This window comes from Corvus moneduloides, chromosome 7 (assembly GCF_009650955.1).
Source record: "Corvus moneduloides isolate bCorMon1 chromosome 7, bCorMon1.pri, whole genome shotgun sequence".
Classification (NCBI taxonomy): domain Eukaryota; kingdom Metazoa; phylum Chordata; class Aves; order Passeriformes; family Corvidae; genus Corvus; species Corvus moneduloides.
The window spans coordinates 30,210,981-30,238,837 of record NC_045482.1 but is presented as its reverse complement, the minus strand read 5'-3'; the positions used below and the strand labels follow the sequence as shown (position 1 = coordinate 30,238,837).

The 27,857-nt window shown below is 39.3% G+C and overlaps 1 protein-coding gene across 2 annotated transcripts in view; it reads left to right on the top strand.

Annotated features, from left to right (window-relative positions):
• Positions 1-27,484, top strand: part of SNX4 (sorting nexin 4) — a 32,806-nt gene extending 5,322 nt beyond the window's left edge. Inside the window, exons 3-14 of one of the 2 annotated variants that reach the window (XM_032114531.1) lie at positions 4,394-4,532; positions 4,631-4,759; positions 5,805-5,852; positions 9,836-9,891; positions 14,407-14,479; positions 15,984-16,045; positions 17,522-17,587; positions 21,455-21,544; positions 22,782-22,881; positions 23,622-23,767; positions 25,142-25,256; positions 25,601-27,484. In XM_032114531.1, coding sequence (XP_031970422.1) covers positions 4,394-4,532; positions 4,631-4,759; positions 5,805-5,852; positions 9,836-9,891; positions 14,407-14,479; positions 15,984-16,045; positions 17,522-17,587; positions 21,455-21,544; positions 22,782-22,881; positions 23,622-23,767; positions 25,142-25,256; positions 25,601-25,648 — 1,072 coding nt within the window. In that variant the 3' untranslated portion in view covers positions 25,649-27,484. Of the gene's footprint in view, positions 1-4,393; positions 4,533-4,609; positions 4,760-5,804; positions 5,853-9,835; positions 9,892-14,406; positions 14,480-15,983; positions 16,046-17,521; positions 17,588-21,454; positions 21,545-22,781; positions 22,882-23,621; positions 23,768-25,141; positions 25,257-25,600 lie in introns of both variants that reach the window. The other variant, XM_032114530.1, reaches the window with a different exon arrangement.
• Positions 27,485-27,857: the final 373 nt, after the last annotated feature.

Sequence of the window (27,857 nt, the reverse complement as noted above, 5' to 3'; positions counted from 1 at the left end):
ACACTGACACTTTGAGTTAAGGCAAATAAATGAGACATGGAGTAATGTAATCTTTGAATTGGTTATGATAACATCAGTTATAAATGTAAAAGCTGAAGGTTTCAATTTTGTCTTTTTAATTTTTTCAGGCAGGTTGGTTCATTCAATGAATAACTTGCATTGTTAAAAGTGTACTTAAAGGGGAAACATATGGTTTTCCTGCCTGAAGACTGCACAAGTATTATATTGTGTTTTTAGAACCAAAACAAATTGAGAAGTTTGACTGGATGTCAACAAGTGATTATAATCTTAATTGAAACTGGTCTGCAATACTTGCATTTAATGGGGGAGTTCATAATGTGGTCTAAAAAATTAGATGGTAGTGAAGGTATTAAGTGTAATGAGTGCCTTTGTGGATTTCTACTTCCGTTCTGAAGTGGTGTTCCTGGGGAGAAATGCTCTTGTAATTGGTGGTATTTTATGACCTCATATGTAACCAGGTGGAGACATTTTTGGTGTGATTAAAAAAAAAAAGATTTCTCTCATCTTGGTTGCTTGTCCCAAATCCATCCGTGCAGTTTCAAACTCTTATTACCTCGTTTAAAAGGTAATGGTGCTGACACAGGCTCCTAACTGAGGGCTGTGCAATGCTTTCCCACTGCAGCTTTGCAAAGAACTTTGCTGCTCCCCTCCTTTACCCAACTCTGCAGCATTGTGTGCTCTAGAAAGCACAATCTGGGAGCTTTACTGTGAGCCTGGGTGTAAGGGGGAATCTGAAACTGATACTAATAATTTCAAAATGTCTTAAATGTATTCAAGCCAATTAATCAAAGAAGCATGGTTTCTTTGTTAGGTGCTACATAGGTGCCCTTCTGATGAAGATAAAAGCTGTAAAAGGCAGTGTTTGCGCTTCTGAGACAGTGAGAATAAATGCATGTTAGAATAAAGGAAACAAGTATGATCTGAGATGAGAATAATGTCAGGCTGCTTAACACAGACTACAGTGAGGAGTTGTATCAGATGCTGTCTAGTTAAGAAAGAATAAACTACACAGGCAGGTTTGACCTTCAAGATCCTCTGGTAGTAATTTAATCTTTTTCTTCAGGGTATAGTGTGAGGTTTTGTGTCCCTCACAAGGGTTGTAAAGCATGATTAACTTAGACTGAGGAAAGCCTAGCTGTTGTCCACAGATCTGCTTTGTCAGAATAAATTGACAGTAGGCTTTAGATGTAGTAAACTTCCTTAGTGTCTTCAGTGTGGGCAGGAAAGATGCAGTGAGTGGTATGAACTGGTCTAGCAGTCTGCTTCCTTCCTCCTGGAGTTCTTGAGGCCCTGTGCGGGCATAAAATTTCAAGTAACAAGGTAGTGGTTTGTGCTGATGTAGGACTAGGCTTCTCTATAAAGCTGTGGTCCTTTCTTGCTGAAGTGCTATGCTCCCAAGTGACCTTTTAAAATTTTTGATTAAAATTTAGTTTTCTGCTTAATGTGTGTAGACTGAGATGTTACTACTATGGGTTTTTTTAAAATAACTGATGGGTTCTTATTAATTGTAACAAATAGAAAGCTGATAAGCAGGCATGTTTAGAAAGGGCTGCTTTTTTTTGGCAGTTAAGGCTCAACCATGGTCTTTGCTGCTCCTACTTTCTAATTAACTCTGCAAAACAATTTCAGAGCATTAAAAGCATAATTTAGAGTGGACCATTCTCCTGTCAGAAGGCTGGCACAGCACCATCTGTATCTGCAGCACAGATGGGCCCTCTTGGGATGTGGCTGGGTTCTCAGGACAGTCCTGACCTGTGTTGTTCTTGCCTTCTTGCTTATGTTTGCTTTTGCAGCCTGTTCTCAGGCAGGGTCCCCATAATACTATCATGTATGGATGGTAGCAGTCTTGCTTAAGAGGTGATGATAACCCATGTGAAAGTAGTGCTCTTGAATCCCATGGTGTAAATCAGCACAGCTGCTGAAGCTGAAGATAAAAAGAATCTGTAATTCTGAAGTACTTTCATGTGTCTTGAATGGCCAGATTGTTTACCAAACCTGCTGGGAGTTTCTCCTCTAGGAATGCAATGTTTGTGCCTTCAGCTTTCGACTAAACAGTTCATCTTTTGAGGCATAGTAGCTCAATTCCTTATCTATTCAAATTTACCTCTACTCATCAATAGTTCAATCACTAGATACCTGCTTTGAGCCGAAGTGTTCTTGAAATATTTAAATGGTGCAGCAGTTAGTGTGGGGAGGAATGCTTCACAGCCTGTCATTGCAGGCTAGGCTGAGCTTACCCTGTTCAGAACTCAGTATTTGCAGGTGCAGCTTCATTGAATTAAAATACTCTAATAGGGAAGGATTCTGCAGGATGCTGGCAGTGTGAATAGTGGCTGTCAGCAGTGTGCTCGCCTTTTTCTCTTGAGTCGCTCTCAAATAGTTTTAATCTCTAGCAGTTTGTGTTAAATGCTATGAATTTATCCTGTTTTCTTCTTAGTTGTGAAGTTTCTTTTTCCCTAAAAATTCAGTCACCTGGAATAAATGTTCTTTCTCCAAGGCATGGGTAGATACATAAAAAATGTTCCAGCTTACTAAGTTAAAAAAGTATCTTTTGCATTCTTCTATGTGATATTATTTCCACCTTAAGATGTAACTAAACCAAAGTATATATCAAGACTGTTCCTCTCTAATGAGAGTTCACAAATAGAGGCATTTCATATTTTGTTTAAATGTATCAAATAATTGGGGCCGCTTTGGAGTGGGATTGTTTTTCAGTTAGATCATTAGAAATCCGACCTTGTAGGTTAAGAATAGCTTAAAATTATCAATAATTTGTGTACTACTTAGATGTTTTAAAACTTCAGAAAGTTCTTATGAATTCAGGAACTGTAAAGCCTGACTTTTGCTGGAAAAAGGAATGTAGCACTCTATTCTACTAAGTACCACATGAGTAACTTAATTGTAGTTCATAACTTATTGTGCCCAGTTCTGAGTTCTCCAGCACCAGAAGCATGTGGACTTAGTGAAGCAAGTCCAGTGAAGGGCCATGAGGATGATTATGGACTTGGATTGTCTGACCTCTGATTGGAGAGTCTGAGAGAGATGGTCTTGTTCAGCCTGTGCAAGAGACAGCTGATTTTAGCAGTTGTGGATCAGTATCTGGTGGAGAGGTAAAGAAGATGGAGTCAGACTCCTGTCATGCAGAGAGAGGGCAAAAGGCAGTGGCTACAAATTCAAACATGGGAAATTCGATTTAAAAGTAAGAAACCCTTTTTATTGTGAGGTTTGTCATACATGGGAATGGGTTGCTCAGTGTGGTGGTAGAGTCTCTGTCCTTGGAGATACTTAAAACCCAGCTGGATGTGGCTCAGAGCAGCCTGCTTTGAGCAAGGGAGTTGGATCACAGACAGGCAGAGGTGCCTTCCAAACTCAGCAGTCAGTACTGTTCCATGTAGGTTTATACCAGTGCTCTGTATGCTAATTAGTCACTTCAATGAAGAACTAAAGTAGATATAGACATCACTGTTTTCTGTTAAGTGCCTTGTGTGAATTCTCTCTCTGTATTCTGGCAAGTGCTAACTGCCAAGAAGTGTTACTACCCAATGCTTATTTTATGATACTGATTTTTTGATTTATGATTCTGTTGCTTTGAATGTCTTGTATGAAAAATTATTTTTCTTGTCAAGTTTTTGTATTACTTTCCAATCCTACAATATTCAATGATTTCTCCTTTTATAGTAACATAAAATCCTTTATTACCTTGATAGGTGATGTTGGTTTTAAGTCTTCAACGAATTTTTGAGATGCATCAATTTTGTACCCATTTGCTCTGGCTAGTTTGTTACATTTTTTTGTCCTTAAATATGTCACTTTGAACAAAAAGAAAATCAGAAGTGCTTTGAAATTTGCTCTTTTTCTAAAAATATCCTTTAAAATATCTTAATATTTTTAAAGTTATATTTGTAACTGTATCAACTGTTGTATGCAAGACAATTTTTGTCCTTTGAAGTGCAGACTTTCCCACTGAATAGTAAATTTCTTCTTACAATACTCTGTATCCTTCAGGTACTCGTGAAATTTTACTGACTTTGAACCTAACACTGTTTCAAGAGAAATTGGGCTGTTTCTATAATGGTGCAGACTAAGTCACGTGTGTGACTCTTTACTCAATTGTGACCCACCTGTTTGTTTTTGATGTGTAAGTGCGTTGACTTTTCCTGTGTTCCTAGAAAATTTGAGTGCTATCAGGCAGAAACTATAAATATTTTTAAATTAAGTATGTAGACATGAAATGAATTAAGGTTGCTTTAGGTTATGGTCAAGTCATGCAGTAATCACTACTATTCCTGGGGCCTTTGCTATAATTGCACTGATGGTTTGAGGGAGTAGGTGGTAGCTCACTAATGTTCAAATCTGCTGCTTTATCTTTCAGAGCTGTTGAGTCCCAGAGCGAGGGACAATGTGCCCCTGTGGACTCCCTGTGGCGACGTTACAGTGAATTTGAGTTGCTGAGGAATTATTTGTCAGTTACCTACCCACATATTGTTGTTCCACCTTTGCCAGAAAAAAGGGTAAGGAAACCGGAACTGTGGCTTGCTTTGTTTTGTTTGTTTTTTAATTTACTCTTGACACTCTTCTGTTTAACTAGGCTGACTTTGTTTGGCATAAGCTATCAGCAGATAATATGGATCCAGATTTTGTGGAAAGAAGAAGAATTGGTTTGGAAAACTTCTTGTTACGTGTGGCTTCACATCCTGTTCTTTGCCAAGACAAAATCTTCTATGCTTTTTTAACGCAGGTATAGTAAAGTTATTTCTAAATACATTATTTAGTGATTATTTATTTAAGATAATGTCCTTTTGATCTTCTTCCTTTCTATTGACCCATAGCTTGCTCTATGTCAGGAGGAAGGGTAGACAATGTGAAGCTTCTTAACAGCACACTGCAGTTGTACAGTTGCCCTTCTAATGTACCTTACGACTTTTTTCCAGTCAAGTTGTAAGGCTCCTAAGAGAGAATTTCCACCTCTTTGGAACAGCCTTTTGGGAACCTAATGCATGCTGGTTGGAAAAGCTTCTATAGGACTAAAGCTGACTGCACAGACAGCACTGGCTTCCAATTCACTCTTTGGATATCCATGGTTTCTTCAGCCTTGTGGTTTGGATCATGATCCATTCATGTGTCGTGGTCCAAAACCAGTACAATACGTTGTCATGAAAGTTGTGGTCCAGTTGTGAGCTGAAGCATTTCATTCTGCAGCTTTCAACTTTAGGAGATATTGAATGGTTCTTTTTTCTGTACTTGGATGAGAGATTCCCAAATACTGGACTGAGCAGCTGTGTTTGCCATGGCACAGTACAGTGTGTAGGTGAACCAATGTATGGGACCTGAAAATAGTGGAAAATCAGCCGGTACACCTGAGCTGGGTGATGGCATGTGCACTGCAAACTGTTGTCACCTGTGTGTTGTCTGCTCTCTGCCTTGAGCCACACAGGCCCTTGGAGGTGCTGGTAATCTCATAGGCAACAGATGATAGCTACTCTTCTCTCTAAAGACCTAAGCTACGTCTTTAGACAAAGCTGTGTGGCTTCTGCCCCTGGCCAATAGATTGAGGTAATTAAGTACTGAAGAGAAGAGAGTTTTTGGGGGGAGATTAGTATGTAAGCACGACATAATGATTGGTTATTCTTAACCCATATTCTTGAAAAGACATAGGGAGGGTAACTGAGGCAGAAGCCAGGCATACTGGAGAAGCTCCTTTGATACAGGCTTTCGTGGGGGCTTGCAAAAGCTGCAGCACTCTTAAATCACTCTAACTGAACATTCTTCTCCTGTATTTTTAGGAAGGTGGATGGAAAGAAATGGTGAATGAGACTGGATTTCAGTTGAAGGTAATGACTGTAATTGTTTGTCTCATGCTTGCTGTGACACAGACATACTCCAGCAAACATGTTTTAGGCTATTTATGAAAGGATGTTTGCTGTAAGAATGGGTCAAAGGCATTTCTTTATGATTACTTGTTATTACAAAAACCATGTTCTTGGCATGTGATAGGTAGGACTGCAGTTAAGTTCTCTAGCAGGCTTGTTACGTGCCTATGTAATTCTGCTGGTAATGAGAAGTATGATCCTTATAAGCTTTAAAAGTAATGAACTTGAGGCCATACCAGTGGGTTTTTGTGTTTCAGTTTAGTTTAGCATTTTTAAAGGTGGGTGTCAGATTTAGTCTGGTAAGAGGTGCAAGGTGTCAAAAAAGGGTAAGCAAAGAGGTCTGAATTGTAGGACTTCTTTGCAAGGAGCAGTTGGTGAAAGGGACTAAGACAGATGGATTTGGTGCCCCTTAACTGTTTAACAGAATGTGTCTTGAAGTAATCCTATCCCCATTGACATCAGCGAGTTCGTGGCTGGGTAAACTGGTGGAAGACTTGCAGGAATAAATGATCAAAGGTCGTGTGTCTGTACAGGTCAAGAATCTGAGAAGCTGATAGATTGCTGGGCTGTGTCTGGAAGAATTACTGTATGGGGACAAATACTGAGCTTTTTGTTTCATTGTAATGTGATCTGCTCTCATGAAATCACAACTGAAAACTAGGTGGATTATGAAGAATTATTCTAAATACTGAGAGCTAAAGAAAATCCCTGGTGCTCTTATCCTCAGTGTCCAAGGGGCTTTGATACTGACACTTACTGTTGATAAGTTAAGTTGACAATAATTCTCTTCCATCACAGCTGGGTTTGCATACTCCTAGTATTCACAGTGCAAACAATGTAAAGCTCTGAAGCTGCATACACTCATAGGAGTTCAGAAAGTTTGTACTGGCAGGGTGTTTTCAGGAGAGCACACAGTAGTGTGTTTATGGAAGAAAACTCATAGCAGAGTGCTGAGAATATTTGCCTCCCTGAAACCACATTGTAGATTAAATGAGAGATGAGCAAGTCTTGTTTTCCCTCTAGATTTGATTGTGTATGTTTTCCCTTTTACAGTTCCAGTTTCCTTAGGAAAGAAAAATAATTTTTTCAAAAGCCTGGTGAAAAGAATCTTCCCTTTATTCTACATCTGAAATATAAACCCTCAATACTTAGCACTACACTGGAAGGAAAACTTCTATTTAGTGCATGTTTTAGACTAGAATCAGACTATTTGTTTATGTTTCTGCTGCCTCTGCTGCATTTAAGCAGGACGTGTCTTTTGTCTGAGAGTGTTTGAACCCTCTAACTAAAATTTAAATTAGGAATTAATGCAGTGTAGCATGCTGTAGCTGAATGTTGATGTTGGAGACTTTGTTTATTCTGCCAGCTGTATCATTAAATCATGCCTTTCCTCCCTCCCAATCCCAGCACTTAATTTTATATTTAAGGGATTTGTCACTTGGGATTTTAACCCTTCCTGTAGGAAAGAGAAAATTCCCATCTCTCTTTAGTTTACATAAATGATTATAGGATCATAGTAGGCATTAACTGTCTGAAAACTCCTCAGCTGTACCTCATTTGATAGGTGGTTCTTCTCTAAAATGCTTGTGCGTATTACTCTTAAATCAATTCTAAGATTGGACAGATGTTTCTCAAGAAGCCTAACTCTGGTGTAAATGCTCAGAAGCGGTGTGTGAGAGTTACTGTGCTACAACTGGCAAGAAGGAAATAGCTCTAATGTCATGGTTGAGCATTGTCAGGCTCATGCTTCCTGCCTGATAGTGCTTGTGTGAATTTACTGAACTCTTTCTTCAGAGCACTGCGTGTGCCTGTGACAAAAGACGAAAAGTTGTCCTGTAACTGTAGGGTAGGAAGTGGTCCTTTCCAAGTGTAAAGCTGTTGGATGTGCATGCTGCCCCAACAGACTCAAATGGCTTTGGTGCCTGCTGTTTTAACATAAATACAGTGTTTTGTGAAATAGCTGCTTAGAGGGAAGGACTCTGATAATGTCAGTGTATCTAGATGATGTTTGTACTGTGAGAATGTGTGAGGAGTACCTGCAGGTGTTTGCGAACAACCCAAAATGTAACTGGCTTGTGTATTAACTTGCTGGGGTATAGCAGTGGAGATTCAAGACTGTACAAGCCTCAGAAGTGCTCTGAATAAGCGTAGAGGTTGGGACTTAGAGCTCCTGCAGTGTTTTGTGTTTCTTGTGCTATCTGGGACATGCTTCCCCATGCTGCCTTGTCTTCCCTTTGCAAGATATTCTTAGAGAAGTGTCACATGCAGTGGTGGCAATGAACCTGCTTTCTCCTACTATAATGTGGAGGGTTTTGTTCCCTTACCTTTTGGTTTGTGGGTTATGTTTTGTTTTGGTGGTTTGGTCATTGGAAGAACAACTAAAGTTAACCTGACTCTGCTACCAGTCCACCACTAAACCATGACCTGGAGTGCCACATGAGCATATCTGTTAAACACATCCAGGGATGGTGACTCCATCACTTCTGTGGGCAGCCTGATAATCCTTTTGGTAAAGAGATTTTTTCCTAGCATCCAATCTGAACTTCCCCTGATGCAACTTTGTCCTATTGCTTGTTATGTGGGAGAAGAGACCAACCTCCACCTCACTACAACCTCTTTTCAGGTAATTGTGGAGAGCAGTAAGGTCTCCCCTGAGCCTCCTTTTCTCCAGGCTGTTTGGGGCATCTTCTACTCAGCCCAAATGCAGTGGGAGGTGAAAGAGTCTCAGACTGTGCCAGTCTTATCTGTAGAGGCTGTTGCAAGGGCCCCAAAGGAAGGACTCTCTCCTTGTTTTGGGAAAACACTGTGTTCTCTTCACTGACAAGTTCAAAATAGCTCTTCAAGCTCTGAGTTTTCTGTAACAGGGCACAAAATATTCTCTTGTCTTACACCAGCACTAACAAGTACTGCTGAAGTAACTTACTGCTTGCAGCTGTGGCACAGCCTGTTAGCTAAAGGGATACACTATAGGAAATCTCTACGCCTTGCAAGGTGTGCTGATTTATTTTCCTTTTACTGAAGAGAAGGATGTTTTGATCAAAAGTAAACTCCAGCCATTTACCCACAATTGGAGTTTTTCTTTAGTGTAGATGAGCCCTGAGCGAGCTGTGTGTAAAATGCATTATAGAAATGAAGAGTTGTAATGATGTGGACCTCTGTGGATGAGGCTGGGTTCTCTCATCTGTTGGTGTCTTATTAGGAGTAAATACTCATTGCACAGTTTAATATTCAAAGAATTGGAAAAAAACCCCCTCCATCTCCTTAGAAATGTTCAATGCTACTGTTGCAGTAATTGGTAAACCAACATCTCAAAAACTAAACCAGTCAATTAGCTTTTTAATTAGGTATTGAACTTTATTCTGTAGAGATTTATATATGCTCTACTATAGAGAAGAACATTGCATTAAAAAGGGCTCTATTCTGATATACAAATTACATATTTTCTGTAAAGCAAGTCATAAAATAAGAGAACACCATATATAAGATTTTGATTTCACTGGGGAACTGTTCCTGGTAATAAAGAGCATATAGAGGTCACTCTACCACTGGTTTTATTTGGTTTGAAAAATATAAAATAGCTTGTCCATATGGTCTTAAGTTACCTAATTGCTTCATCTAAAAAGAATGTGGGGTTGTGTATCTTAACTCCATGATTTGTGCAGCATTTTAAGAAGGGGCTATTTTTGTGGGACGTGGATTATACCAGCTTTATTTTAGTGGTTACTGTTTACATCATATTCACAAAAATAGCTTAGTTTTTTGACTTTTTAATAAAAATATCTGACATTCAGGGCAGCTGGTGTCAACTTGTTCAATGTTTGAAGATTTAAATACTCCATGAAGGCAGGACTTTTTTCTAATGGTGCTGCCAGAAGGCTGAGATTTTTTTTGTCACTGAAATTTAATTGCATTAAATTAACAAAGCTTTTTTTCCCCTTTTTCAGGCAGATTCCAGATTAAAAGCTCTTAATGCAACATTCAGAGTGAAAAACCCAGACAAGTAAGATTCCACATCCTTCTTCCCTCCCTTTCCCTTTTTCAGTTACAGCTATTACTTCAGGTGACAGAATATTCTATCTCTTTAGTATAAATTCAGAAAAGAAAAATTATCTTTCTGCACTTCAAATCTTAACAGAAGCTCAGTAAAGAGGTAGTGTGAAAAGATTTGATAAATCCTGCTTCTAAAAGCAGGAAACATTCAGAAAAATTCCATCACTTTATGTAAAACAAGTATTCCATTTTAGCTAGACTAACACAAAGAGACAAAACACCCCCAAAACCAGACTCAGAAAAAGAACCTCTTAATATTTGTTTTCAGGAAATCTTTTCAAGCATGAACAGAGTACAGATTGATAGTAGGTCTTTCCAAAAGTCTGCTAGTGTACAGTTCTGGATGCATGCACCCTGGTGTTGCAGTTCATAGTTCTCTCCAAGCTGCCAATTTTCACAGATGCTATTGGAGGTCCAGAGGTCAGTTCAGCTCTGTTGTGGTTTACAGAGCTCTGGGACAGGCACTAGAGCAGTCTGCTGGATGGAAAAACTGCTCAGAATTGTAAGTGTGTATAGTGGGAGGTTCATCACACCCTTGGTGATGTGGGAAGGGTAAAATGGGTGTTTCTACTTGTGCAGTAGTTAGAAGCATCAGTGTGCAGCGATGGGGCCAAGAGGTGTTGCTGTTTGCCATCCACAGGCCATGGAGACCTGTGCAAAGTGCCCTTCTGGGTGCACCTGCTCTCCAGCAGTGGCCCTAGGGGATGCTGTGCCAGACTGCTTTCTGTTGTCTGTTCCCTTTGTACTTCCATAGGATCTGGGGGTATTGTATTAACGGTGTTAGAGGGTACATACCTTTCTGAACCTCTTCAAAGACTTAACCTGTGAATTGGCCCAGTCTCTCCTTTTTTATCGTGCTTGTTTTTAGGGCCTTCTCTGGTGGCCAGGAAGGTTTTAGCCAGGGTTTAATATAAAGGCTAACATTCATGAATGAGATTGGAAGACAGCAATTCTCTGTATCTGCAGGTGAAAATGGTCCCTTGTTTGACTGCTTCATCCTCAGTCATCTTCCTCTGTGGCCAGTAGGAGTTATCTTTTCCTGCTCTCACAGCAGGGAAACTGCCAGAAGTCTGACTGTAGGCGCAGGTGGGCAAGACTGTTTAAGGAGCATCCTTGTTATCTTTTGAGGTAACAATGTTTCAGAAAGCAAAGCTGTTGTGAGAAGTAGCTTGTTACAAAGCAGGAAAAGAGTTAATACAAGGAAAACATGAGCAAAGGGCTTGTAACAAAAACAGTCCTTGAGTGTGTGTGCCTTGGTAGAGCCACGTGAGAGATGGCACATGTTTTCTGTTGTATTCTGCCAGCTACATAACTTCCAAATTGAACTTGGGGATACAAATTGTTTAATAAATAACTGATGAGCAGGAGTTGTTTGTTTGCCTTTCACTGTAGCATGTGTGGCTCTAACAGGAGGGACAGTGCCTTGCTCTGCCCAGCACACTTGTGCTTGAGCTGCCTGGAATGTGATGCCTGGCCTCTCTGCTTTACCTTTGGTGCTTTTGTGTGGCTGGCTGGTGAAGTGGTTCAGCAAGCTCACCTTGCTGAAACAAAAGGTGTGACTGCTGTGTGGAGTGTAGGCTTTTGGGTTCCTGGGCCAGCGGAGGTACAGGCGAGGAAGAGCTGCAGCTCCCAGCTGGGATTGCCTTGCGGTGCCATGGAGCTGCATCCTTCAGCTTGGCAACGTGAGGAGCTTCATGCAGCTGAAACAAGGCTGCTCTTTGAGGTCAAATGTAGACTGAAAACTAAACCTTCTCCTGTGGGAAGCAATTTATAGTTTCAATGGTGGAATTAAATGGTGATAAGAATACGGTATTCTGGTACTCAGAGGTGAATTTTTATCTACTGCAGACCTCTCTGATTTGGCCTCATGGCACTCATCCTTTCTTTCTCTCTCTGGGCTTTAATCAAAACCATAGCTTTTGGTTTTTGGTGAAAGATTTCTTTAGAGAATACTAAATTCTTTCCTAAGGCAGTTTTTTTTTTTTTAAAGTAGCTCTCTGGGTTTTTTTTGTCTGGTTATTCAGACAAGTGGCTTGTTTTTTAGTGAAGAGTTCTGTTCTTGTAGTATCTCCCTTCAGAAAACAGGAGACTGGCACTGCCACCCCCTGATGCAGGGAGGAGTACTGCTGTGTAAAATGCACAGAGTAAACAACTTACTTTGCAATGTTGTCTACTGTAAAGGAAAATTTTTTCTTTGCCTGTATCATAATAGATATTTTTGAGAGACCTTCTGGTGTTCCTACACCAATGTGACCCAAGCAGTCCTTCATTTGTGTCTCAAGTTCTATTTAATAACTCAGTTAAGTATCTAGACTGTTGGTAACGTTGCAGAACCAGTAAAAGCAAGTGAAAAGTGCTAGTTAAAAAAGCCTCAATTACTGAGTGCTGAAACTGTGTCTTGTTTTACACTTCTACTCTTAGGATACACTGGAAAGTAAACATCCCTTTGTGTGCGTCACTGAGCTCTGTTTGGAAATTACTTTATAATTATGTAACTTTATTTTACATGAGCAATGAGTAGGATTTAAGCAAATACTTGAGAAATAAACTTTTGATCTGTAACACCACTGGTCTCTTAAAAACAGTTTTTCCTGAAATTTATATTTGTACATTTATCAACTTTTACAGAAGACTGGGAAAAAAATAGCAGCACTTTGGTTTATGCTTTTATGAGACAAAATAGAAGAGAGCTTGATTCTGAAGTAGTAATTTTTAAAAATTATTTTTTTAATTGAGGAGGAATTGGTCTGGGAGAAGATGTATTGCTGCTGGAGGCCAGGATACTGAAAGTCCTCCTAGGTTCCTGACTCTTGCCTTCAGGGAGTACAGCATTCCTAAAAGATTTCTTGTGGCAAAACAGGATAAATAAAACTTCCCATTATAAATTTCTGGAGTGGAAAGGGGAGTCTTCCTGAGCTGGAGGCATACTTTTTAATCTTTTGTTTTTACTTCAATTATTTCAAATATCTTCACTGTACGTGTCTGCAGCTGTCTGACATGCAGCCCTGGTGCATATTTTATGAAGTGTAAACTGAAAAGATTGCTCTCTAAATCCCACTATGCAGATCAGCAACTACATTTCTTTTTCCCCATACAGTTTCTCTGCTAACTTTTAAATCTTTTTATGTACTTTAACCCTGTGTGTGTGTGTCATAATACTATAAAAAATGCTTCTTGGAAATCAAAAATATTAGAAGTCATAACAAAGCTTCTACTTCTTGAATGTAAGAATGGGAATATTTTAGGGGAAGACTTCCTGGCAGGGGAGGAAGAAGTGTTAAATGAAAAACCCTGGAATTTCATACTTGGTCACCCAAAGCAAGTGACCCGACTCATTTCAGTAAGACCTCTTGGGTACAAGCTATTCTGAAATACAAAGCCTGACTGTGTGCCTGTGGTGGGAGGAGGGATGAAATTTTTTTTCATTCTTGAACATCAACCTGAAACACTAATCTCAGTCTCCAGTTCCTTAATTCTAGTTGCATTCTTCTGTGTTTATTTTCAGGTCGTTGTTTAGTCATTTAGGTAAAGCTGTTTCTGGCTTCCCATCTGGATGAAATAAATACATTCTTGTGTACCAAAGTAGGTCATGAGCTAGACTTGTTTGTAGTAGGGAGGATTTATGTGCACACAAGAGGCTGTTGCTGTGGTTTAATTGGTTACCTGTCAGTAGCAAAGCTGTGGCAAATGATTCACCTTTGTTATTAGCAAGAGCTAAAGGTGTCAGTTTAAATTGCCTTTGAAACCTAACTGGGCTGGCTGATAAAATGCTTCTTCTCCAGAAGTGACAAGCCAGCAGTGTGCACATGTCACTTGCAGTGGCTTCCCTGTCTGGTACCTTGTTGAGGTGTAGTGATTTGATGGCCTTCAGCCATACGTGGCTCCTGTGCAGGTACAAGTCTCAGTAGGATTTCACATGTAATGTTACTGTACAAGGATTAGCCTTAGGGGAATTGGAATTGTGAATGCTTCCTTGAATCCCTGAAAAGCTATGCCCAAAACTGGATAGAGGCAACTTGAAAGTGAAGTATCTTTGTCAGGTCAGAAATGCAAACATGCTTTTATTAAGAAATATGCTTCAGCAGATTTTGGCTTTGTTTTTATTTGAAGCTTTCATATTCACTAACCCTTGCTTTTATAAATCCCATTATAAAACCCAAACAACAAACCAGTGATGTAATAACTTCAGCTAACTACTTTCATTTCATAAAATTTTATCTCTTAATTTGATCTGAGCCTTCAACATTTGCATTTAGAAAACCAGCAGACATGCAAGTGTTGGGGTGTTTGTTCACTTTGGGGAAATCAAACTCAGCAGTCACTTCTTCAGGAGTCTTCAGCTAATTCCACTCCAACGCAGCCCAGGCTCCGTCTCGCTGGCCGCAGGGCTGTGGCTCTATTGTGCATGCTGTGAAAGCTTGCTTTCATGATGGCTAATGATGTACTATCTGTTTCCTGCTCCCAGGAGATTTACTGAGCTAAAACACTACAGCGATGAACTGCAGTCCGTCATATCACACCTTCTGCGAGTCAGAGCTGTAAGTATTTCCCATGTGTGTCGTGACAAATAGTATGATTTATTTATAAGGCAGTATTTCTTGTTTAGTCAAGAGAAGTGGTATATGTGTTCTAGAATAAGGGCGGTTTTGCCTGAGGGAGTCTGTCTCCGGAGGGTGGAGCAGGAGACAGCAAGAGGTGAGGGCACTGACTTTGTAGAGATTAGGGAGGGGGAAAGAGTTCCAGATATGATGGTTGAGTTGACAGTGCGTGTTGCTAATCGGCCCTGTCCTGTGATGGTCACGTACCACAGGGAGGTATTTTAAAGAGGACTGAGGTGTCTGCTTCTCTCTGCTCAGCAGACAAGTTACTTTTGCTGGATGTTTGGTTTGGGAAGGGCCTCAACACAGTTTTCTGGTCAGACATATAATAAATTGTTTTCCTGAGCTTGTAGTATGAATCCTTTATGCTTTCCAGTATGTGTTTTCTTTTTTGGCTCGTTCATTGATCTGCAATGAATAATAGTCTTTTTAATGATGGCAACAATTATGTTGTGCATTAAGATACTCTGTGGGTTGAGAGTGGAAGGTTGTTATTTTTTTAAAGACACAAAAAGGTAATAGGAAATTTAAATTCCAATAATGAGAGCATGATACTTCTTTTTAGTATGTTCAACAGGGATTTAATTTTTGATGGACCTGTGCGGCAGAGAGGTAATGGATTGCCCTGCTAAACTCAGATTCTTGAGAGAATTAATCACTCTGAAGAGTGGTGTTCTACAGACAGTCCTGTTTTCTCAGGGTTGTGTGTGTGAGATCTGTTGGGCAATTTGTTTATGTTTCCTTTTTACTACTGCTGTGACAGACATAATAATAATAATGGTAGCTCTTGCAGAACTTCACTCTCATTCTTTGGTACATCATGATTGCAAGGGCATTATCTGGATTACAACTCACACTTCAGAGTGTACACGTGTCTTTTTTTCTGAGGTTTTGCCAGCTTTGTAGTGCTGGCTGCAGCAGATACTGGCACTCCAAGCAGCTGAAATGACCTCTAGCTTGAGCAATGAGTTCTGCAATGGATAGCTCATTTCCTTTCCCTCAGTTCACTCAGCTGGGTGGAAAAATCGGATCACTTGTTAGAATTTTACTAAAGATTTCCCTACAATCTTGATGTCAAGATGGACTTCTGGCTTGCCATCTCTAAATTAAATAAACAAGTGTGTGCATAAATTTGGCATTATTTGGATGAAGAATGCCTTATATTTGGTTATCAAAAACTGAAAGGAACTTGATTATGGTCTCCACAGACATATCCTATCAATGAGCACTTCCAAAGACAGATTTGAAATGCTAATTTTCAACATAGCCTTGATTGTGACTTCAGTCTTCCAGGACTTAAAGCTGTTGATTTTTTTTTTTTTCCTTTCAGTAGTGGCTTAGGTTAGATTTAGGCCTAATCTTGTTTTTGGATTGTGTATGTGGGTTTTCACAAGGCAATTACACTTAATGTTGATGACCAAAACCTGTCTCTAAAATGTTTTAGAGGGTAGCAGACCGGCTTTATGGTGTCTATAAAGTCCATGGCAACTACGGAAGAGTATTCAGGTAAGAGTTCATCCAGTTTTGAAATACATACATAGACAGTTATGGGGAGAGAGAAGGGAATTTCTTGGTTATGTTTTTATGCTTTTGAAAAGTGTATCTGAAACATTTCATTGTCTATCTTGAAAAACTCTGTATTGTAGTGCTAATGAGATTTCTGTGCTGCATGCAGAGATCTCTGGATCTGCTGAGCTTAGTCTCTAGTGGAAGACTTCAGCTTTGCTTTGTATGCCAGACCTTCGGGCCTTCTGCTGCTGCGTTGGCATTTTGTTTCTTCAGAAAGTAACTCACTGTACTTCATGCAGTTGTCTCTGAAAAGCTTCTAGGTCCTTTTAATGGATAAAAGTCAACAATTATATCTATCCAATTTTAGTATCTTTTGTAAGTGAATTTGCCAATAATTTTTTTGATTTATATGAGGGAATTGCATGCTCAAGTTTTCCATCTCACTGGAGAATTCAAGAATCTAAACTTCTGGTTAAGGGAAACCTCCTGCTTCTACACACTGTTCAAGTGCTAAATTTAATTCTCTGGGTTAATGGATTGCAGATGTCTTTCTCATTGGGGTTTTTTAAATGAAATTAGGTGCAGTTCTGTAATAACACAAAGACAAACAAATATCAACATCAGCAGAGTGGAATGTGTATGAAAAAGTGAAGGACAGAATAGATGCATTACACATAAATCATGTGAAATATAAGGGGAACCTCTTTTTTCGTTGTAAAAGGAGTTGTGGGTGTAATTCTTGTAACTAAGAATTCTCATAAGGTTTCTCAAAGCTAAGAACACAATTAAAATGGCAGTGTACGTACCAGGATGTCCAGAACAAGTCTGTTGCTATCTTTTTTGTAGCTCTCCTTCTTTCTTTATCTAAATAATCCCCCTAATGTAAATAGGTAGTTGAGACAATTGCAAGTAGGTATTTCTTTCATGACTAGAACTAAACAGCAGTCTACTATGAAAACATAAAGCTACATACATCAAATAGTTTCAGAAGAAGTAAAATGCTTACAGAAGTCAAATCCCACCCTTTGGTTTTTGGAATGAGAGGCTTCTATCTGATATCCTGTAAATCTGGAAAGCTTAGTTTCTTCTTGGTGAGACCAAAATCTCTTTCAGAAAGTTCATCATTGTCATTGTCCCATTTATATTAAGTGCTAGGTGGTTTGGTTTTGTTTGTTTGATTTTGTTTTAAATAGAGTTTCAGCTATTTAAACAAGATTATGCTCAAAACCCATCCCAAACTACATATATTTGTGATGATGAGTTTAGGGACAATTGTTTGTATTACAGAGTGCCATAAATGGCCTTGTCACATTGTCAGTGCTGTTCCTTAAAGAAAGAAAACAGTTTGACCAAGTCTAACTTGGAGGCAGTTTCCATTCAGGTGTCACCTGGAAAGAAACTATACAGGATGCAGCTTATTAACTTCCCTTACCCTTCATGTGTGATGTTGTTTCTCATTTGTTTTTCCTACAGTGAGTGGAGTGCAATAGAAAAGGAGATGGGGGATGGGTTGCAGAGTGCTGGCCACCACATGGATGTGTAAGTACTGACTGAATATCTGATAGTTTGATGTAAGCCAGATGTGGAACTCTCCCTCTTTCCTCTCTTTTCCCTCAACCCCAAAGTACATATGAGTACCGAGAAAGTTGGGGGTGCATTGTTTTTAAGTATACAGTGTTTCTGTGACTTGGATGCAGGCACAGTTTTAGCATCCATATACTGTATTAAGTAGCTCAAAAAGCCTCAGGAGAACCAGAGGGGTTTCTTTTTTTATTATTATTTTGAAATCATAGAAGTGTTTGGAATCCTTCCAGGTTTTTTTTAAGCTACTATGCCAGAAACTGGTGGAATACAACTTTAATGTACTGCAGACCTGATGAGATCCATTTGGTTTTGATAGCAGCATTTTGTACCATGCAGTAGATGGTACACAGATTTGGACTTAATTACAGGGAGTTAAGAAATTTAATTAATCGGCACCAAAACTCCAGTGGATTCTTGAAACAAACGGTGACTGGATATAATAAAGTAAAGAATCCTCTCTTTGCATCTTTAGAGTCATTTGGCAGAGTATGTGAAGCACAGCCTTCAAAATAAGAGTCTAGCACTTGAGAGTGCTCACAGAAGTGGTATTCTAGGCTCATGACTTCTGCTTTTCAGGTAGTCATATATAGCAAGTGAAACAGCATTTCTTACCACTCTGATTCCTCTTCTGTGATCCCACACAACAGATAAGTAACAACTCCAGCAAGAGATGGAAGGTGTTTGACACTTCATGCAATATTTTTACCAATAAGGTGTAATTGGTGTGGAAATAAAGTTCTCAGGTTTAGTTTATAGGACAGATTTACATATGTACTGCTGCCTGATTGTTATTGGTGTTGTCAAGTTAACAGGTTGTCAATTGTTACTGGCCTTGTCAAGTGGAAGGGTTTGAAGAGCCATGCCCTCATCTTCTTCAGAGTAATTCTGGTTTTATCAAATCTTTAAGAATTTGACCCCCTCTGAATAATTTATTCACATTTCTGTGTTTTGGCTCATGGGGTGGCTTCCATCCAAGAAAAGCTGTAATATTTTCAAGGCAGAGGGCTCTGGTGAGACTAAAGCAATGGAGAATGCACTCTGCTTTCAGAAGAAAAATAATTGAAGTAGGGGTGGAATACGGTGTTAAGCACCTTCTGCGGCAGGCAGGAATTGAAGAAATTATGAAAACTTGGTATAGTATAGTGGAGTTAAGGAATTGCAAGTAGGTTTTCAGTGGTTCAGATACACCACGCCATGATGTCAAACACCTGGAAATGCATAACCAATTAAAAGAAACTTGTCTCACTTCTCAATTGGGAGGTCGAACCTTCTCACACACTCTTAATATTTATATTTCTGTCTGTAACACAGTTAGGCTTAAAGATCCAGAGTAATAGCAGTGGGTAACTGCTATTCTGGGTAATTTTAACCACTGCATGAAGCTTTCATTGTCATCTCCTCTGCTCTGGCACTCTTGTACAACAGTAATCCCTCAGTGATGACCACCAAGCAGGAAGCAGCAGTTGTGAGATTCAGGAACTCATTCAGTGACCCATGTGGTCTCCTACCAATAAGGTTCATATCTATAATCTCTTTAAAGTACAACTTACCAGTTCAGTTACCATTCCCATAATATCAGGCAGGAATTTATTGCAACATAAAGCTACTTCTAGAAGGTTGCCTAATATAGATGTTAAACTTCAAAACTAATTTAATTATTCTCTATCTGCCCCATATGCTGTAGTCTTTACTAGATGTTTATTTAAGCTTTTGAGTTGTTATTGGTTAGTATGATCTATAACTGCTAAATGTTTGGAGAAGACATCCCAAAGCTTCTCTGGGTGTGGGCTGTGTTACAAGATGAGGCTTGCTAAAGTGACAGAGTATGCTGAGAAAGTTGGAGTGAATGGCTTTAACTAGCACTTAAAAGATGAAAGAAAATAATGCCAGACCTTTGACTTCTGTCCTTTTTTCCATTAATGAGTGATCCTTTATCTCTGCATCAACTAGACTGTCATTATATATTGAACCAGTCTAAACCAAAACAAAGGTTTAGTTGACAGCTTACACAAAGAGTGAGAGCATGTCAGGTGCCTTTAGAAGTTACTGCAATGTTTCTCTTTAACACTTTTCCTAGTTTACCTAAGTTAGGCAGTCAGAAATGTAGCTTGTCTTAATAATATTTTTTTTTTCCAAATTAAACTCAGTTTAAAAACCTGTCTAGGTAAGGTAGCATTTTGTTTGGTGAGATTTTTTGGTTGTTTGGTTTTGGTTTTTTTTTTCTGAGAGTCATCTGCCACAGATGAGCTCTAGCACTGCTCTAAACTTAGATTTTACTTGAAAATGAAATGTAGTCCATCTGCTGCCCTGAGAAATCTAACCACTATACTAAAATTACTGCACTGCAGAACTTAAAATAGGGTAAGCCATTTATGACCTGTGTGGCTGCAGGGTTTTTTCGGAACAAGTGTATTTTTCAACAGTTTTGACTTATTCCTTTGATTCATGGTGTGAATTCTTGTTCTCTCTGTTCTTTTATCCCTTCTACTTAAACTGGTCTGCTGTTGCTGACCACTTCATATGTTATATTTATTCATCACCAAGAGCCTTGATAGGGCTTTTCCTGGATGTGCCATGTCTTTGATTTCACAGAGCATCAAAACAACTCATCATAATTTCAAGCTTCCCAAATTCATGTTACCAGTTCCCTTTCAGCTTGAGACTCTGCCACTTCTTCTATAGAGCCAATTACTGGAGAGGCATATCCTCTCCAGGAAAAGGAAAAATGCAAAGATTTTGCAAAAACTTGAAAGCCAAGAGGTACCATAATTAGCATTTGGGTCACATTGTGCTGGTTGCTAGAGAAGAATGGACATATGCTCACTTTAGAGAGCCTGCAGATGTGTGAGAGATTGCCACATAGCTGAGAATCCAGACCGAGTTAGCAGAATAGATGAAGGTATTTGTGTGGGATGTCATTCATCCTGGTTATCTCCAGTGGCACATGCCCTGAGTGCCGGGCTAAAGTGGAATCTGATTTCTGTACCTGTGCCAAGTGAGATGAGCAGTTACCTCTTAGCTGTAGGCTGTCCCTGCAAATGTGTCCCAGACAGTCACCTTGATCAGCACAAACATACTAAATACTGTCAAATAAGCAGTATCAACTAGAAAAATAAAGTGCTTTTTGCCATTTGTAGGAGACATCAGTCTAAATAACAAAACTCTTACTGAATGCAAGAGCTGCAGATTTGGTCCAAGCCCTTGTACTTCAGATTTCTCCCTAAAAAGAGGGTTAAACTTGCTGTTGCTCTGAATTAATATGTTTGACTTACACAGTAGACAAAGCTATAGACTTTGAAGGAGCTGAAGGGACTTAATGTTGTGGTGTTCAGGGCACCACTGTGAGTTATCTTGTACTCATGCTGAATAATGAGCCATGAAAGCAGCCTCTGCTTCTCAGAAGGTGTGATGTTCACATTCCTGGGCCTTAGTGCTTTCAGCCTTGAAGGATTCTTTCTGCACTATGTCTTTTTTCTGTCTTGGTGCTGCCTATTGACTGTCTACTGAAGAAAAGGAATAAACTGGGGTTTTTTTCCTGTAACAAAAGCTGCCTCCTCTTCAGCAGGAGACTTACAATAGGTTTCGTATTTGTTGAAAGATTCATTGTAGTAACAACCAAAGAAGCAGGCCCACGGGCATGTTGACATTAGCTGATTCAGAGTTTAATTAAAAACAAAGGAAAAAACCTTTTTGCAAGTTTGGAAGCTCTTTGCTGTTTGTCCATGGGTGTTTCTGTCAAACAGGTCTCCCTTGTTACTGGATGTGTATCCTTAAAGGTTAAATTAATCAGCTTTACATTTAACTGTGGCTGTTTTTCACTAGATATGCAGCTTCTATTGATGACATACTGGAAGAAGAGGAACACTACGCAGATCAGCTGAAGGAATATCTCTTCTATGCAGAAGCACTGCGGTATGTGCAGAAGTCTAAGCTCAAAAGGAAGCTGTAGTCCTTTTCTCTAATGTGGTGCTGATGTTTAATTTAGTCTGTTACCCTCTTCTGTTCTCTGAGAAGGGAAAATTTCAGTGTTGTGGGGTCTCCATGTTCTTGTTTCTTATACTGCTTACTTGTATTTGATTGCTGTGTGAGCGGCAGTACAAATTAGAGCTGGTCTGATCAGAAGTGAAAAGACAGAAATGTTAAAATCTGTATACTATGGGAGAAAATGCTATTTATTCCTTTGGTTCCACTGTTTCCTTGGCTTTTGGTGTGATAGTGCCCCAATGTGCTAAGAGCTCCAGCGTTCAAATGTGATGGGCCAAACAGAGCTGCTCCAGCCCTTATAAATCCCAGGAGCTTTCAAAGTGCCCAGTATAACTTCCATCGGCTGCACAGTGTTACACAGTTAAATACCAACTTTTTGGTTTGTTTTACGTTAGTCTTTGTCAGTCACCCCTTACAAGCATGGACAAAAAAGCAAATTGCTTTATACTGTAAGACTGTACCTAAAGCTGTTGTGCTTTGCAAGGGCTGGCTCTGAAACTCTTGGAGAGGTCCAGTAAAGGACTGGGTTGGCAAGTGTGAGGGCTGCTGTGTGGGAACCTGGAGCACTGGTAGCCTCTTCTGGGAGATGAATGTGCCTCCGGCTGTGGAGCACGGATGTAGCATCATCAGCCCACACAGGACTGGGACTTACTGCAGGTGGTCAGAGGAAACTCCTCTTTTCCAGATGAAAGGCACTGTATGAATCTAGAAACAGTTTCTTGTTCCATTGTTTAAAAAAGAAAATGTGATGAATTTTATGATTGACTGATAGATTGCTGCTGTGACAGGTACCATCTCCAGGTATCTTTTGTTAAAGCTGTGATATTTCTGTAATGTATTTTGAATTAAACTATTTTACAGTGGTGTCCTTAAGGAGATGGTAGGGCTTGTATTGCTGAGTGTATCTCAGAATGAGTCTAAAAAGAGGAGAAGAATGCTGCTGTACCAAGAACTTTATTTATACTTTGATCCAAGCTTGTTTAACTATGGCATTTGCAGAGTTATGGAGTCTGTGATAGGGCTGTTGAATTTGGGCTAGATGAATAACTGGAGGTGCTTCCTGTCAAAAACAAACAAAACATGATGCTATTTGTAAAGTGTGAATGGAGGGAAATGTAGCAAAGCAAAGTATTACGTGACAGATCTTTCATTACTTACTTTTCAGGGCAGTTTGCAGGAAGCATGAACTAATGCAATATGATTTGGAAATGGCTGCACAGGACTTAACATCTAAGAAACAGCAGTGTGAGGAGCTGGCAACAGGAGTGAGTCTTTTTCCACTTTCTTCTCCAAGATGCCTCTTTTTGAATTTATTTTTTACTTGAGCCAAGTTACTTAGAATGATATTGAAATGGCACCAGCATGCTGGCTGCTGCTTTTGAGAAGTGGTATCATGTGAGCTGGAGACATGTGAGGTTTAAAGTAACTTGGTTCTTGGTGACATAAGCTGTTTGTGCCAAACTTCTTTTATTGAATACTGAGCAAGTAAAGAGTTGCAGTAAATATGACTGGAACAGAATAACACAGACAACTCTATCCTAAAGATGAAAATTTTGGGAATTCTGAAAGGCTTCCTTTGCCTTTTGAACAGTGGGTGTTATTGATACATTGTGTTAGCCCATTTTATATGGGAGATAACATTACCTAAAATATTATCTGAAAATGGTAACTGACAGTTTTAGAATTTTTAATGTTGCTCTTGGATCTATTGGGGTTCTTTATGGAACACCTTTATGGCTTTTGTTTCTCTTTGTTTCTTTCCTACTTCACTAGGAAGGCTGCTCTGAAAGTTCACCCTTGTCAGCCTTAAAGCATTCGAACATCAAATTACCTCCCCCCCCACTTTGCTTAGTCTAACCTGAGTCACCAGAGCTACTTATCATTTAATGAAATGGAAGTTAAAGCAAAAAATCAGCCAAATAAGCACAAATGCTGATAAATGTCACCTGATGTCCTGTGGCTGTGCTCAGGAATCCCAAACCTAGAGTATCCTTGTTTTTTGTAGACTGTGAGAACCTTCTCCCTGAAGGGGATGACCAGCAAGCTCTTTGGGCAAGAGACCCCTGAGCAGAGGGAAGCCAAGATAAAGGTTCTAGAAGAGCAGATACAGGAAGGAGAAGAGCAACTGAAGTCTAAAAATCTGGAGGGCAGGTAAATGGGCTTGACTGTTTCAAAGAAAACACAGGGCTTGTCTTAGCAAAAGTCCTTGACTGGATGCTCTTGAAGGTGTTTGCATTTTATAAGTGTTTTTAATATATTCTTGGTGTTTATGAGCTGTCTATAAAAGCTCCTGTCAGCTGCAAGTTGTGAAATAAAGTGCAGTACATGCAGTTAGCTTCTGGTCTGAGTGAATGGCTTATGTAAAACCTGATGACTTTCCCAGTTCCTGAGCCCACTCTAATAGCTGACTTGCATGCTTTTATGTTCCACTAGTAATATATTTAGCAGGTGGGCTTGGAGGTCTGCAGCTGAATAGGCTGAGACTCAAAAGCTGATTTGCTTCAAATACAGTATTCGGTTTGGTTTATGTATAAGGGTCCTGAGCCCATATTCTGCAGCTTCTCATATGGGGGACACCTTACTCCTGTTTGAAAGAGATTAGAAGGTCTGGGGTGTTGTGTTTGAGTAACTGCTTCTTGGTACTCTAATGAAATTTTCTTTAGGTATGCAAAAATGAAAAATAGGAACTAAAGTTCTTAAAGCAATGGGATTTTGTCAAAGCATGTCTGTCATATAACACAAAGGGTAAACGTGGTATCTCCTGATATGTTAGCATTAGAGCTGGAAAGATAAGACTAGTTAATGACTAGTTCAAAACAACAAGACATTCAGTAAATGCAGTATCTTAATAATTTTGGCAGATGTATTGGAGATGTGCTTTTGTAGCTCTGGAAGCAATTTCCGAGTGAATGCTAGTCCAGCACGAATCAAAGCATGAATTACAGATACATGCATCCATTTTAGTTAAGGAGACCTGACTACACATCACCAAACCAGCAAAATTAATTTCTGAAGTGAATTAATTGTCCAAGTTAAATTTACATTGTAAATGTTGATTGTGCTTGACTGTCTCACATCCTGACAACAAGTGAGTTTTCATGCTGAAGACATGAAGATTCTGGCTTGACAATTGAAGGAGAAACACGCAGTGTTGTGTGCTGAATGTTGGCATAGAGATAATTAGTTACACCAGCAGAATCTGGAGGAAAAAAGTATATTCTGACTTATGCTAGTTCTATGGCAGTGATGCTTCCTCAGGAAAAAACACCAAACCAAACAAACATCCTAATGTATCCTGTGAAACTGATTCTCTAGGTTAAAAACCTTAAAAAGAAGGTGGGGAATTAGGTAGCGGTGCCAGTTGTAAAATGAGGACACTGAGGGATGCATAATAATTGCAGGACTGGATTTACTGACTGAAAGATGGAGCGCTCTGTCATACATAGCTTCTCTGCTGAGTGTCCAGAGCTGGGGGTGCAACACTGTCTAACACTTTCTAACAGAAATAATTGCTTTTAATTTCAGAGACTTTGTGAAAAGTGCCTGGGCTGACATTGAACGGTTTAAAGAGCAGAAGAATCATGATTTGAAGGAGGCACTTATAAGCTACGCTGTTATGCAGATTAGCATGTGCAAAAAGGTACGTGTGGCTTGGATAAGGCTGGCCCAGTGTATTTGTCCTGTGGGGAGATGCAGCCTGTCAGTAACTGGGAACATGGCAGTCACAGAAGATTGGAAGTCACTAGCATAAAGCCTCCCACATACTCCATCCTACTTGAACTCAGTGACATGTTAATGTTGAGATATATGTAGATATAGATATAAAATAGACAGTGTGGTCCAATTTCAATGTGGTCTCTGCCTTATTCTTCTGTGAAGTTCTATTTGACTTCTTTGTAGAGTCTTCTGTTGAAGAAAGTTGTGGATGAGGTTTGCAAATAGAATATATTCCCGCCTATTGATTTTTAACTGTTCTTTTAAAAGGGAATTCAGGTTTGGACAAATGCAAAGGAATGCTTCAGCAAGATGTGACTATCTGGAAATGAATTCCTCCTCCAAGTGCCAGAGAACGGAAGCACAGTGTATAACACCAATGTTATATTGCTACATGACTTACATACAAATCATGAAATAAATGTAATTGTTAATAAAGGATGAAAAGGACATGTTGTTAAATGTTTAGCCCTGACTGCCAGTTCTGTGGCATGTTTTATATGTGGTAGCAAATAATGCAGGGGTAAAAGAGTTACTGAAAACTACAGCTCTGTATTGGGACAAAGGTATTGGGAAAGTTATCCCAGAAAGTATGAACTAAACTGTTCTGAGACTTGTGAAACACCATGCTCTGTAATGTGTAGATCACTTCCAGATGCCCTTCTTTCCAACCCTTACTGTTAGAATTTTTAATGCTCAAGGGTGCTTTGGTTTTATAATGGGGCACACAGTCGTGTTCTCGAGGTCTACACCATAAGAGGGCAAAAAATGAAATATTGTAATGCCTAGAGTTCATATTTAAATGCCTTTGCATGTCCATAGAGAAATATGTTTTTCCAGAGTTCAGGTTAAGCAGTCTCAAACTCCTGAGATGTTTGAAACTCTCTACAGTAGAGGTGTTGTACAGTGGTTTGATAACAATATTCTGCATTTACTGGTTCCCACTTCAGTTTTGATATGGGCATTGATTTCTTACTAAACTACTTCCTGCAAGTAAAGGAGACTGGTGATCCAGCTGAGCAGAAAAACCAAAGTCAAAGCTGATAAGAAGCAGATGCAGTTGGAACCTGTTTACACTTGGTGTGAATCTGGCCTGTGGCAGCTTGCAACTGAAGTGGTTTGGTTCTTAAACAAATAGTTCTTAATGAAGGTGCTGAAATAACAAACCTAGTGCAGCTTCTGTCATACTTCAGAGTGGTGATGTGCAGAACCCACAATGAACCAGGGTGTCTGTTTGGCCCTTGTAATGATGTTTCAGTGCGTGTGAGTGTGTGTGTATGTGTGTATGTATATACACACCTGTATAACATGATTTGCAGTTACAGGGTTTGCATTAAATGTTTCCAATTATGAAAATCTCTTACCACTGTCTAATATTGGGCTTTTTCTACATCCTTACTGAAAGTTCCTGAAGTCTTGTGGAATTTGTCAGACTTGATGGCTAGTCCTGAAGGAAGCTTTGTAATAATCTGTTGAAAAGTGTATTTAATTATTTTGGATTATAACACTACTCAGATTTTTTTTTTTTTTAAGAGATACTCCAGAAAGTCCTTAAATGTTCTTTTGATAAAACTATCTAAATGTATTTACTGGTATGTCGTATGTTACTTTTGTCTCTTCAACCTTTCTTTTCTATAAAACCGTTGTAAAGAATGCATAGGTCTGGTGCACACTACAGCTTAAAACTCTGAAGTAAAATGCTGGTACTCTGATAACCTGTGTTGGCTCTTTCAAAGCATATGACAGTGACATGCCTAGCTGAGAGATGATGTTGGGCACAAAGAGGTCTCTTTCTTTAACATCTGCAAGGAGAAACATTGTTCCATTCAGAGGTTGCAGTATCTGGTCCTGATACAGGCTGAAGGACTCTTACATTCCAAACCAAGAAGTTGCACACTTGATATATTCAGTAAACCTTCTAAAAGAGTGGTGCCTTAATACAATACCATGAGGCGCTCAGAGTAGGTATTTTTCATGCACTTTGATTTTTGGTAGATCTTTCTGGTGCCTCCTTCCACATGTCACTTGCTGTACAGCTCATTTAAATGTATTAGTATGCCTTTTTTTTCCTTGCTAGTTCTACTGAATTTAAGAAGGGAACAAAACAGTTCTTGTAAGTTTTGTGCCAAATAAATAAAATTGCTCTTTGATATTTTTGTTATGTTGGTTTTTTTTGTAAAAAACTCTGTCTTTCCTATTCTGAAAAGTGCTGTTTGATTTCTTGTGGTTCTTGTCCATCTTAGCTCTCAAGCAGCCTCCAAATTTTGGTTTAAAATTCAGTGAATTGTGCACAGCTTTCCCTTTAGGTGAGGAACATAGTGCTTAAGGCCAAAATTAGATCCTTGCTACCAGTCAGCTGTCTGAATTTCGTGTGTGTCTCCGTCTGGTTAAGAGAAGATGCTTTTGAAAACAGTTTGCATTATTTGACAGAAATTATATGAAAAGCAAATTAAGGGTAATTTGCAATAACTTTGTTTCTTGTACTTCTGTCTTTCCAGAAAAGCATTGCATGTGGTCTGTGTACTTG